Source organism: Lipotes vexillifer, unplaced genomic scaffold (assembly GCF_000442215.2).
Source record: "Lipotes vexillifer unplaced genomic scaffold, Lipotes_vexillifer_v1.1 scaffold935, whole genome shotgun sequence".
Taxonomy (NCBI): domain Eukaryota; kingdom Metazoa; phylum Chordata; class Mammalia; order Artiodactyla; family Lipotidae; genus Lipotes; species Lipotes vexillifer.
The window spans coordinates 2,892,425-2,905,374 of NW_006777895.1; the positions used below are offsets into that span (position 1 = coordinate 2,892,425).

Below are 12,950 nucleotides of genomic sequence, written 5' to 3' on the forward strand. Positions count from 1 at the left end.
TGCTGAACCTGGAAATAATGAACTGACAGTTAATGAAGGAGAAATCATCACAATTACAAATCCGGTAAGAGAACTGTTAGGTTTAAATTGGTCCCTTAAGGACTTATTTTTAAGATTTTATTTTTTTAACAGGGTTGATCATTCAGACCCACATGAATTTCTTTCCTGTTGCTTGTGAAGTATTGATATTGAAGTAATAATCTATTATATAAACACTGAGAACAATTAAGACCCCCTAAAAATAGCTGGATGGGGCTCCATCAGGCAGAACTGGAGCGACATCCGGGACAGATCCCAGCTGGACACAGGTATAGAGATCAGAAAGTGACCAGTGTTGTTTAGCAGCCTCAGCTACCATTTATTCATGGCCTGTGAGCCAAGTGTTTGGCTAAGTACTATGCATATATTTTTTGATGTATTTTCTCTGTGAACTGTGTGAGGTAGGTATTTTTAATCTCTTTTTACAAATGAGGGTAACGAGCCTTAGAGAGGTTAAGTAACTTGCCCAAGACCCTTCTGCTTGTTAGTGGCAAAACCGGGATTCAAAACCACATCCGCTGGCCTCTAAGCCCTGCTTTTTCTTCTCTGCAGGGGACACTGCAAGTAAACAAGTGTCCCAGGAGTACAGGTATATATACGCCAGTAGGAGACGGGCTGAGAAAACAGGATCTTAGAGCCAAACCAGACAGGACCTGAAGCCAGGCTACAGCCTTGGATTTCATTTGGGAAGCAGTGGATTCATTTAAGGGTTTTGCTTGGTTTTATTGTCGATATTGTTGTAGGGAGGTGACATGATGAGACCTGCACTTCAAGGAAATTAATCTAGCAGAGGTGTATTGAATGAATTGGTGTGGCTGGAGCCTAGGATCATGACCTTGGGTAGTAGCAATAGGAGTAGAAAGAAGATGGATGCAGGAGGCTCTGGAGAGTCAGACCAGGAGGACTTGGTGCCTGATTAGATACTATTGGTGAGAAATAGTCAAGGATCCCCCTGAGGTTTTTGGCCTTCACACCTAAGAGAATGGTGCAAATGAATTTATTAAAGTACGTAAGTCAGGAAGAAGAGCTTATTTTTTAAATGTTGAGTTTAAAGCCTAACAAATAATCAACCCTGCCCTATAGCTTTGCATCAGTTTAGAAAGAGAATTGCAGAGCTAGAGCTGAGGGCTGGAGATAGGCCAGCTCCCTGGACGTCTTTGAGCAAGCATGTGAAGAAAGGTACCAGGAAGGCCAAGGAGACTCTGGAAGAGGAAGGAAGGGATGCACCTGTCCCACCAGGTGGGAGGGAGTGGGGACTATGGCAGCACAGAGACCAAGGAAGGAGAACAAGGAATGACCAAGAGGATTGCGGTTTCTTAATGTTGATAGTATTTTTTTAGACCTATTTTGTATGTTTTAGATTTAAAAAAAAAAATTACTGGTTAGAAAAAGTATATGTAGTTATATATAATATGCCAGGTATATATAAGTAAATAGGTTCTAATTTTAATCATAGAAGAGATTAAAGACTCTTTTATCTACTATTGATTTTTTTTTTTTTAATGAAGAAGCATTCTTTATTTCTTGGTAAAATAGTATTTAAGTTGCCGTTGTAGTCAAGAAATGGACAAAGTTGTGGCTTAAAACGACTTTTAAAAAGAATGTGTTATCTACCATTGTAAAGCAATTATACCCCAATAAAGATGTTAAAAAAAAAAAAAAAGAATGTGTTACCTAGATTCAGGTAGGTACTAACTAATTAGGGTATGATTTATGAATTTAAGATAACCCTTACTATTTTAAGAGGAAGAAATAGGATTTTGCTGAAGTAACGTTGAAAACTGGGAATCCTGTTATAGAGTATGTTATTATTGATATTTAGTTTATTAATATTACTTATCCAGGAGAGCTAAGGGAGTATGGACCAGTTAGTTTTCCTAAACAACAGGCAATCCCAAAGCTTAGTGGCTTAAACAAATAATCGATTGTTGTTGCTCGGGAATCCACAAGTCAGCGGGTGGTTCTCCTTACCTGGGCTCGCCCGTGGGTCTGCAGTCACCCAGTGCAGGGCTGGGGCAGAGTACTCCAACATGGCCTCATCTGTCTGGCATTTCTCCTGCTGGGGGTTAGCTGGCTTTGGGTGGGGCAACGGGGAGACTGGGCCTTGTCTCTGTCATCATCTGGCAACTCAAATTTATCCTCATAGTAGCTCTTTTGGAAAGAAGAGTGAGCTGAAGTGTACAGAGCTTCTCGAGGCCACCTCTGAACTCACCCCATATTATCTCCACCTCATTCTGTTGGCCAAAGAGGTCACAAAGGACAGCCCAGATTCTAGAAGTAGGGGTGTGCATTCTACCTCTACCCCTTTGCATTCTACCTCTTGACAGTCAGAGCTGCAAACCATTTCTGTGACCTACCACAGACCAGTAAATAGAAAGGAACTGCAAAATGATGGCATTCTATTAATAGACTGTTTTTCAATCTTTGATCGGTTGTTCAAGTTTGAGTTTTCTTTTTAGATTATATCATTTTCTGATGTAAAGAGAAGGCTTAAGAATTTAAAAATTTGAACGACGTTAGCTCTGCAGGAATGAAAAGGTTAATGTTAATTACTTTTTTAAAAATAAATTTATTTATTTATTTTTGGCTGCGTTGGGTCTTTGTTGCTGCATGTGGGCCCCCTCTAGTTGCAGCGAGCGGGGGCCACTCCTCACTGGGGCGTGCAGGCTTCTCATTGTGCTGGCCTCTCTTGTTGTGGAGCACGGGCTCCAGTCGCATGGGCTTCAGTAGTTGTGGCACGCGGGCTCTGTGGCACAGGCTCAGTAGCTGTGGCGCATGGGCCTAGTTGCTCTGCGGCATGTGGGATCCCCCCGGGCCAGGGCTCGAACCCATGTCCCCTGCATTGGCAGGCGGATTCCTAACCACTGCGCCACCAGGGAAGTCCCTACTTTTTTATGTATAACAATTCCCAGAGCAAAATATCTGCAGGAGGGCTTCCCTGGTGGCACAGTGGTTGAGGGTCTGCCTGCCAATGCAGGGGACACGGGTTCGTGCCCCGGTCTGGGAGGATCTCACGTGCCACGGAGCATCTGGGCCCGTGAGCCATGGCCGCTGAGCCTACGCGTCCGGAGCCTGTGCTCTGCAACGGGAGAGGCCGCAACAGTGAGAGGCCCACGTACCGCCAAAAAAAAAAAGAAAAAAAACTGCAGGAAATTCCAACTATAATCTTTTTTTTTTTTTTTTTTAACCTTTTTGAGGATGTTGGTGGAGGATGGCTGGAAGGAAGAAACAGCAAAGGAGAACGAGGGCTTGTTCCCACAGACTACGTTGAGGTAAGAACTTGCTGTCATTTATTAATTAAATCTGGTCGTTGTCATATATCTTTTTATGAATTATCAACTTAAAGGACAGGACTGGAAGATAATGAAAAACTTCCATTGTAAGAGTAATACATGCTGATTATATAAAATGTAGAAAATACATTGAAGTAGAACCAAGAAGAAATATTACCTATAGACTTAGGCTCCAAAGAGTGACTCCAAATATTTAGATTAAGTTCCTTCCAAGGATAGCAACTTTTAATTATTCTGAATAAAAGTCCCTGTTTTTCCCTTTGCTAATGTTGTGTAGTAGCTGCTGCCTACAATACTGTTTACTGTAGAATTGACTCACAAAGTTTAAATAGCAGACTGTTTGAAAGTAGCTTTCTTCTCCCTGTGCTAATTTAGGACATCTCTCTCAGTTCCTTCTCCCATTCCCAAGGACGAAGGGTCTTGGATGGGCTGCTGTGAGCTGTTGCCTGGTTTAAGCTCTGTTGTGATAGATGCCAAGGATAGTGCACAGCCCCTGAATGAGCCCTCCCTGCCTGGGACCCACCCACTCAGCTGACAAACTCTCTCTGAGTCAGCCTCCTGGCACCCCCTGCTGGTTGTCCATAGGTCACTGAGCTTAATCCTGGGTACATGGTGAGCTTGCCTCTCATCCTGGGTGATAGAAAGAAACTAAGGCTGTCTGGTGCCCTGTGAGTAAAGTTGGAGTGAGATCAAGAACAAAGTTGCCTTGCGCTCCCCTCCAGTAGAGAGAAACAGTGCCCTGGGAGGATGTGTGCTGGGCACTGCCTACAGAATGGGAAGGCTGTCTGTTGCTCCTGACTGAGAGCTGGCGGGGGGAGTTTTGAACACTCTGGAGAATCTGATGAAATCTCAGACACCCCACCTTTTCCAGACAGTTTCAGAGGGTCCACAGGCCCCTGAACCCAGTCCACATGTGTCATGTTTATGTCGTGTTTGATCTCTGTGCACTGTGCATTCAGGATCCTAAAAATTAACAAGAATGAGGAAAATGGGAGAATTTAAGTTGCTACTGGCATTAGTTGCATTTCTAGAATTCTGCATATACTGACGGAAAGGAATCATGGCATCTTCTTGGGCTTGCTTACCCTTTAAGAATAGAAATCCCTTTTCCATATTAGTTGACAGTTCCTGCTTGCCCTCAGGGGCTCTAACTCTGAAATAATTCTGATCTATGAAGATAACTGTGGTTCTTTCTAATGTTCAGATTTTGCCCAGTGATGGAAAAGATCAGTTTTCTTGTGGAAATTCAGTGGCTGACCAAGCCTTCCTCGATTCCCTCTCAGCAAGTACAGCTCAAGCCAGTTCCTCAGCTGCCAGCAGTAACAACCAGGTAAATCTTACTCCATCATCCTGCTGGATGCGACTGGCTTTACTGAGAGCAAAGCCCGTTTGTGAAAGCTTGTGCTGCATTATAGCTCTTGCCATTCCCTGAAAGCGTAAACAAAGTAGCTGTTTACGTGTTATTTGTGTGGCATTTCTTGCTGGGTTTTAACAAAGACTGTTTTTAGAGTTGATGATTAACTAGAAGGCGGGGTGTTTGTTGAGAGTTGCTTGTAAAAGTCTGGCATGGTATGAATACAGACCCCATAAATTGCGAATATCCTCTCACTTGAGGGCAAGGAAGGAAAAGGGTCCTCTGCTGAGGCGCAGCGGTCAGGGTCAAAGGTCTGGCTGGAACAGGACGTGATTTCTGTGACCTTGGCACATTCCTTGCATTCTCAGCTCGAGCCCCCTCTTGCAGATGCAGTGCATGTAAAAGTGGCTGTAGATCCAGCAGTTGGTACCGTTATGGTACTGCTTCTAGAAAACTTAGAAGAGTGGGATAATTTGAGAAAACTATGCTGCAAGTTCACAGTAATTTTAAGGAATTTGACCAGTTTAGGTGACTCTGCCTGGTTCAGTTATTGCTCAATGATTATCCAGAGCCAGTGTCAGTAAGAAAATTGAGAAGATGGATATGGAAGCGTTATTGCCTCCTACATCTTTAGAAATGAATGGGCTTTAGGAGATGTTACTTCTTGACATTTTTAACTACATAAAAGGCTTTAAATTAGGTAAAGCCTAATAATCATATCACTTATGATTATTTGCTTACAGTATATTTAAATCTTAACCTTTTAAGAGAGCTTTTCAAAGTACTGTTACCATATGTTAACTGCAGATTTTATACATTTTTAAATAGCTTTTGTGGACATCCTAAATTACACATTGTCTGGCTCAGATATTTAAAATTCAGAGGCGAGGTTATCACCAGCGTTGAGCATTCTCCTATATTTTGTTAATCTGTAATACCTAAGAATATTGGCCAGTGACTGGTGTAGAGGTAGATAATGTTGATGCATCATCCCAACCCCCATTATGATAAAGTGTGAAGAAATAGTAGTTAACCCTTACTTGACGTTTTACCAGGGATTCTTAGCCTGGGAGCTGTTAACGTTTGGGGCCTGATGCTTCCTCCCTGTGATGACTAGCTGTGTCTCTGGCCTGCACTCACGGCTCTCCCCACCTCCCCCCACCGCTGCCCCAACCCCGGTTCCAGTCACCAAAATTGTCTCCGGTTGTTGCCAAATGGGCAAAGTCAATCCAGCTGAGAATCACTGAGTTTTACAAAAACATCAGTGAAAGGGTTTGCGTTAAGTAAAAATGACATTTCAATAAAGGGGAATTATAATGAGATGATCATAGAATAAGTGAAGGAAACAAAAGATGGGAACATTCATCTTATTTTAATTCGGTGTCCTGTTTCTAATATCTCAAGGTAGACTGGAGTACTTTAGCTCATAAACACAAATTCAAAATCAGGCTCAAATTTTATGTTATGAAGAAGACTCCTCAGTATTTAAATGTAACAATATAAACTGATCAGCATAAGTGTAATTTTTTTCTTCCAGGTTATTTTGAAGAAAGTATAACCGACTTTTTTTTAAGGTTAGGTTTTACCAATCCAATCTGACGTTAAACCTAATCAGATCCTTTGAAAGCAAAGAAAAAAAATGAACCAAAACAAGGAGTAACAAAATACAGAAAGCATGACCATAATGAATTAATTAAAGCATTTGAATAAAAATATTTTCAGCAGCCGTCTATGCTCTCAGTTATCCAGGATGTGAGAACAACTTAAATGGGCCAAAACTGTGGTACGTTTTATAAATACCATTATTAATTGGCAGCTTTAAAAAAATGTGGCTGTCAGGTTTGCCCGTTATTTCATTTTCTGAATGTCAGTAAGAAAATACTATTTTTGTTCCAGGGTTACACCTCTTGGGCCTTTCTAGTTAGTCTGGCGTTGTGTTAGTTCCCAGAGGACAGTTTTATTTGGAGATAAGTGTGTCAGAGGAGCCAGGCCTCTCCTCTCTGCCATCAGGCAGGCAGGGCCCCCCTTCAGCTCGGTACACTGTGCACACTCTCTCATCAGTATCCCTTGAGCCTCCTCAGCACCACTTGGTTTCAATTTGGCCTTCTTCCTGCACAGGCAGGTTAAAGCCTCACATTCAGCTACTGGTTATCCAACTTTCTGACTGTTGTATCTTTTAAACCGTATCTTTTTAGAGAGATCTCTCTGAAAGTTTACATCCATCTGCAGATGTTCTTGAATAACTTATTTTGAGCCTGTTACTTTTTAATTTGTCTGAGTCTTCACTGACTTTGTATTTTTGAGCTATACTGCATTTCACAGTAATTAGTTCATACATTTATTTATAACTTAAGATGTAAAATAGCACTTCCTTTTCTTTTTCTTAAAACTCCTAATTTCAGGTTGCTTGGGGTACCTTCTGGTTCTAGCTTCTTACTGAGCAATCACAGAGGTAAGTGCAGTGACTGGTGTAGAGGTAGATAATGTTGATGCATCATCCCAACCCCCATTATGATCTTCTTCTTTCCTTTCTAGTATGTAAGGGAACCCTTTACCTGTAAAACACAGTCCAGCCACTTGGCTGAGGTGTAGACTAGAACTGTAAATGTCAAAGGAATATAATGCATTATTCTTTAAATGTGTTGGAACAATTTAATTTGAAAAATGATAGAGCTGTTTTATTTTTTTAAGTACTTGGAAAAAATATAGGTAACATTTTTTTTCATTAACTTTGGAATATAGAAGGTCTTTCTAAGCACAGCACAATTTCTAGCAGCCATTAAGGAAAGAATTGATATATTTAATTCGAAAAGTAAGGGGCTTCCCTGGTGGCGCAGTGGTTAAGAATCCTCCTGCCAGTGCAGGGGACACGGGTTCGGGCCCTGGTCCAGGAAGATCCCACATGCCGCGGAGCAACTAAGCCTGTGCGCCACAACTACTGAGCCTGCACTCTAGAGCCCGCAAGCCACAACTACTGAGCCCGCGTGCCACAACTACTGAAGCCCGCACGCCTATAGCCTGTGCTCTGCAACGAGAAGCCACCGCAATGAGAAGCCCGTACACTGCAACGAAGAGTAGCCCCCGCTCGCCGCAACTAGAGAAAGCCCGCGTGCAGCAACGAAGACCCAACACAGCCAAAAATAAATAAATAAAAAAAATTTTTTTAAGTAATATTCAACTAGGAAAACAATTTCTAACATGCCAGAGATGTCAGCTAATTCTCTTAATATACAAAGAACTCTTGTAAATCTGTAGGAAAAAGGTAAACAACTCAGAAGAAATGGGCAAAGGATATGAACAGATTTTTCATTGGAAAAGAAATACAAAGAGCCAATAGACATAGGGAAATGCTCATTTTGAAATTAGCAAATTAGCAGAGAATTAAAATGTTTTAACTCCTAGTGTGAAGAAAGGCGTGTTCAAATAGGCATTCTGGTATGAAGCTGGTAAAGGATAAATCGATGAAGCTTTTTGGAGGACAGGTTGATAATATATATTAATATTTGAGGTGCATCTACTCTTTGACCCAGCACTCTGAGTTGATCTTACAGCTCTACTCTCAGAACACAGCCATCTGGGCAGGAGAAGAGGTTTCCTGCAGCACTGTTGTAACAGCAAAGCCTAGAATGTGTGCCTCATCAGTAGGGGCTGGTCAGATAGACTACAGGACAGCAACACCATGGGAAACAGGGCTGCTTTAGAAGAATAAGGGTAGCTTCAGATATACAGATATGGATGAATGGGCTTTTAAAAAGGCAGATCACTGTGTGTAATGTTATCTTTATTGTGTTTAAATATATACACACCACAGATGCAAATTGTGTAGAAAAATTATTGAAGGATATCCAAGAAATGAGTCAGGTTCTTGTTTTCTTTTTCTGTTACAGATTTTAAGTTGGATGAGGACAGCTATTGCAGTACCTTTAGAAAAGAAGAATGGTTTTTAGTGGTCATTACTGGTTTCATTATTAGTCATTTATCTGATATTTTACAGTTTCAGGAGCATTTCCTGTTAGTAGCTGTGCCGCTAGAATGAATTAACCCGCTGGTGGAAATGAATCTCAGACATTATTACCAAACATGTGTTAATAGCTGTCCTCATTTGGGTTTTCTCCCAGCTATTAGTGTTTAAATTATATCATTGATTATAAAAAGTTTCTCAGTATAGATCTTTTTAAAGACTCTTAGATTACTGCCTCTTTGCAGAACTTACTTTTGAGAAATTAATGGGAAGTTTTTGTTTGTACCTTTAAAAGAACAATGGGGCTTAAACATTAATTGAAAGTTGTATAAACCTAGATGTTTTATCTGAAGGTTTTTGATTTGAGGGATTTATTTTTCTATCCTTTTTAAACTAGAAAGGTGTACATACTTGGAATAAACTGCTTTTCCTTTTGTTAAAATTCTCGTTGCTTTCTTTATCACACTGTATCCCAGTTGCCCTCGGCTATATCTCTGTTCTTCTGTTTCACGGTTTCTCATCCCATCCTTCCCCCTCTCCATGTGGGTTGGTGGCGGTGGGAAGCCTGGTGTAACGTTTGGTGTTAGAGCTGGGTTGACAGTCTGGCTCCACTTCGTAAGAGTCGTGGCTGCTTCCTGAACTATCGGAGGACCAGGCCACTGGTATAAAGCGGTGTCAGACTCACGGAAGACATTTAAGAAATATTTCCTTCTTTTTTCACCTCTCCCCTCTCCATGGAACAGTCTCAATCCACTTTTACCCTTTTTTGTTCCAACCTGTCTCCTTCTTCTACCCTCTCTAACCGTGCAGAAGATTCCCTTAGAAATCTCTCTCCAGTGTTGAATTTTCTCTTCAGTTTGCTCAGTCTCCAGCCTCTTGTTCAGCATCGCTATCTGCCTGTCTCCTCTGTATCTCAGACTCTGCATGAACAGAATCACTCATTATTTCCCCACAAATCTAGTTTCTCTTCCTGACTTTCCCATTTCTGTTTCTCTGAAAGGTTGCTTTTTTTCTGTGCTCTCTTTTTCATTCCACTTTAAAACCCTGAGTGCCTTTGCGAGCCATAGTTATTGATAGGGGTGTCCTGCATCCTTTAGATGTGTAAGGGCAGGAAAACGCTCGGTTTTAATCCCAGACCTTGCCTAGATTTTATTCCCAGATCTCATACTTGCTGTGTGACTCATGGTGAGCTTCTTAGCTTCTGTGTGCCTCAGTTTCCTCATCTGTAAGACCTCACAGAATTGTTGGAAAGAGTAAATGGAAAAAAGTTCTGAAGTGTTTAGAACAATACGTGGTACTTATTAGGGGTTTAATTATTTTTAACAGTTTGGATATTAAACAAATGCTCAAAGTTAAGTGGGTATTTAGGGACATAACATCTTTTTGATTATGTAGAGATTTTCAGTGTGATGGTATTTGTTATGAAGGAACTTTTATTTATTAAGGAATGAGGAAGGAAATAGTAATTTTATGTTGGAACTACATTTTGCTTTCACATTTCTCAAAAAAAAGTCCATTTTTAGGCCATTTTGTAGTCCATTTAAAAATAAATCAGCAAAAGAAACCTTCACAAAGGCTTATTATTTCATTATCTCAAATAAGGTCTGTAATGCTGTGGACTTCTCATAATTGCTTACTGAGACTTTCTCTTTACAAAACCCCTGTTGCAAAGGTTCTCTCCATTTCCCCACCCCCTCTCCCAGCCACACAGGAATCCCTTTTACTCAGTTACAGGGCTTTGTAAGGAGGGTTGTGCACATCTGTATACAGGATTTGTTGACATTTTTCTTCAAAACTGAATTAGGCTGGTGATGTTAACCTTCCATGCTTTCCTGATCCCAGACCCTTGCCTTACATAAGACAGCTTTGTGCATCTGGGACCCATTCAAAAATACACTGGCGAAATTTATTTTTTAGGATGTTTTGTTGCTATTTGGCTTTATCTAACAGGAAACAAATGACAAAAGCAGAGGGTTTGTTTTGTTTTTACCTTATAACTGCCCTCGTGAAGGGCCAGTCAGCATTGTTATACGCCCAACCCATCATCAGAAGAATGTCTATAAAAGCCCATTTCACGTGGACCTTTATTAGACAGATTATCAAATTGTCTTCTGCTACTCATAGCATCATCCTGTTTGGCACATAAAGCTACCTATTTTAAAACTTTGTGCTAAAAAAATAAGTAAATTCTCAAAGCTAGTACAAATATTTTCCATTTTTTAAGGCAAATCTTATTCTTCTAGTTTTCTCTATTTAAAAAATAAATACCTGGAATTGTCATCTGTGGGTTCAGAATGTGAATTAATAAAGGATCTGTTAAGTCATTTAAGCTTTTTGGAAAGTAATTTCCAGTCAGTAGTATTGATGTGACTGCCTACAAATTGATTTAATCTGTTGTTGTGATCTAGCCTTGTTTTTTAAAGAATGTACAAGTTTTATATTTCTATAAGGGTTTTTTTGAAATCAGTAGAGGTTCATCTGTAGAATTAGATGATGTGCTTTTAGCAAAAGATCTATAAATAACAAAATAGGAAATTTTACAAATTCTGTCTGTATTTTGAGCTGAAATAATTAGGCTTTTCACATAAGACAATTTTATACCTTCTGTGGGCCTTTTTGAGAACGAGAAACCTTTGTTAGAAACTGATTGAAATGTTCTCGGTTTATAGAGGAATCCCATTATTTGCTTTCTAGTCCTACTTCCTAACACAATTGGCACATGGTTATTAAACATTTCATGAATGAGAAATGTCAGATAAAGACAGTTTTGCCTCAGTCATGTAGATGAGGTTCAATAAACAAACAAACAAAAACATAATAACCTCAGCTTTCACAAAACCAGTAACCTTCCATTCATTTTTGTTGTATATCCCTGGCCAAAGTCTTACTCTGGAAGTTCCTTCCCTCCTTCTTTCCTTCCAAGCGTATATATTAGGGAATGGCAGTGTAATTGGCCATAGCAACATAACCGATAGGGTGTAGATGTATGTGACTGAGGATTTCCTTGTGTGGTAATAAGGTGGGCCCTCGAATGATGCTTCCAGAGCCTTTCCCCCGAGATGATAATACGCAAGATAGTGAGCCCACGATTAGCGACTCTTCTTACCTGGTAGACTTGTCAAACCGAATGGTCCGTGTTGACCTGTATTGAACTTTGGGCATCCTCTGTAAGGAACCAGGTGGGCAGCGGGAGCTCTGCCTACTCATCAGTATCTTTTGAACCTTTATATATTCTTTGTACTCTTGTTGGCTGGTTTGGTAGAACGCCAAACAGAAAGCAACCTTGATGAAATATAAGTTATCTTTCTCGTTAATTCTCAGACCTAGATCACCCTTGAAGTCTGAACTTGTTCAAGTGGGCACAGAGAGAAATAAAGGCATCTGTTGCCCATCTCTGCATCTGCCCCCAGCCTCTCCCAGTGTTGTCTCATGATGTGTGCAGTGAAAGTTCTTAGACCATGTCTTGAAGAACTGGGAAACCAGAAGAACTTATTTCACCTGAAACCAGCAGAACATACTGGGAAACCAGTGAATCAAGTCGATCTAACTGTTGTTTCCAAACAGGCCCTTGCCCAGGTCTTACTGCATTTTCATTGATGCCTATTGTCAGAAGTAAGAGTTTGATTCTTACTCATCTTGGTGGCCCAAGGATGTCCTATAAGAAGCAAAGTAACAACAAAGTAGCAAAATATAACAAAACCAGACCTATTATTTTGTGGTCAGCAGTTGCAGACTACTGTTTTGTTTTGTTTTGTTTTTCTTTAAAAGAAAGTTACGTAGAAACAGTTTAATTCTTTCAGTTTAAGCTTTTTAGAGTGGGACCAGAGCAATGCTCAGTCTAGGGATATTTTTGCCTCTCTGTTGAGGCAAAAGCCTTTTCAGTGCTGTACCTGCTGTCACCCTTATGAATCATGAGGTTTTCCATTCTGGCTGGTGAGAACCACCGTACTAAGGGGTTGATACTTAACCTTTCATATGGCAGCTCCCTCACGTGCATATGCTGATCAGTACTCAGCCTAAGGCCTGGGGTCCCGTCCCGTCCCCTACTTATCTCCGGAGGTCTCTGTGCAGCTTTTTGCTTCTCAGTACTCTGCTCCAGACTCCCAGCTCTGTCTTCTTAATTCACAGAGACCAGTGGTCTTTGCATGGGTTCCCCGTCCCTGATCCATGGCCTGGAAAGTCTCTCTAGGCAGAAGTCAGGTCCTTGATTGCCTGACGTCTAATGATTTGAAGACAGTTTCATATATTTTGTCTTTTTTAGTTTTAAGTGGAAATGTAAACTGGATCCCAGTTACTCCATCTT

At 40.7% G+C, this 12,950-nt stretch overlaps 1 protein-coding gene across 1 annotated transcript in view; it reads left to right on the top strand.

Moving 5' to 3' along the window:
• The window catches only part of SNX9 (sorting nexin 9), a 170,626-nt gene that overhangs the window by 118,330 nt on the left and 39,346 nt on the right, over nucleotides 1-12,950 (top strand). The window contains exons 3-5 of the mRNA XM_007451357.1: nucleotides 1-64; nucleotides 3,237-3,311; nucleotides 4,537-4,662. Coding sequence (XP_007451419.1) covers nucleotides 1-64; nucleotides 3,237-3,311; nucleotides 4,537-4,662 — 265 coding nt within the window. The remainder of the gene's footprint in view (nucleotides 65-3,236; nucleotides 3,312-4,536; nucleotides 4,663-12,950) is intronic.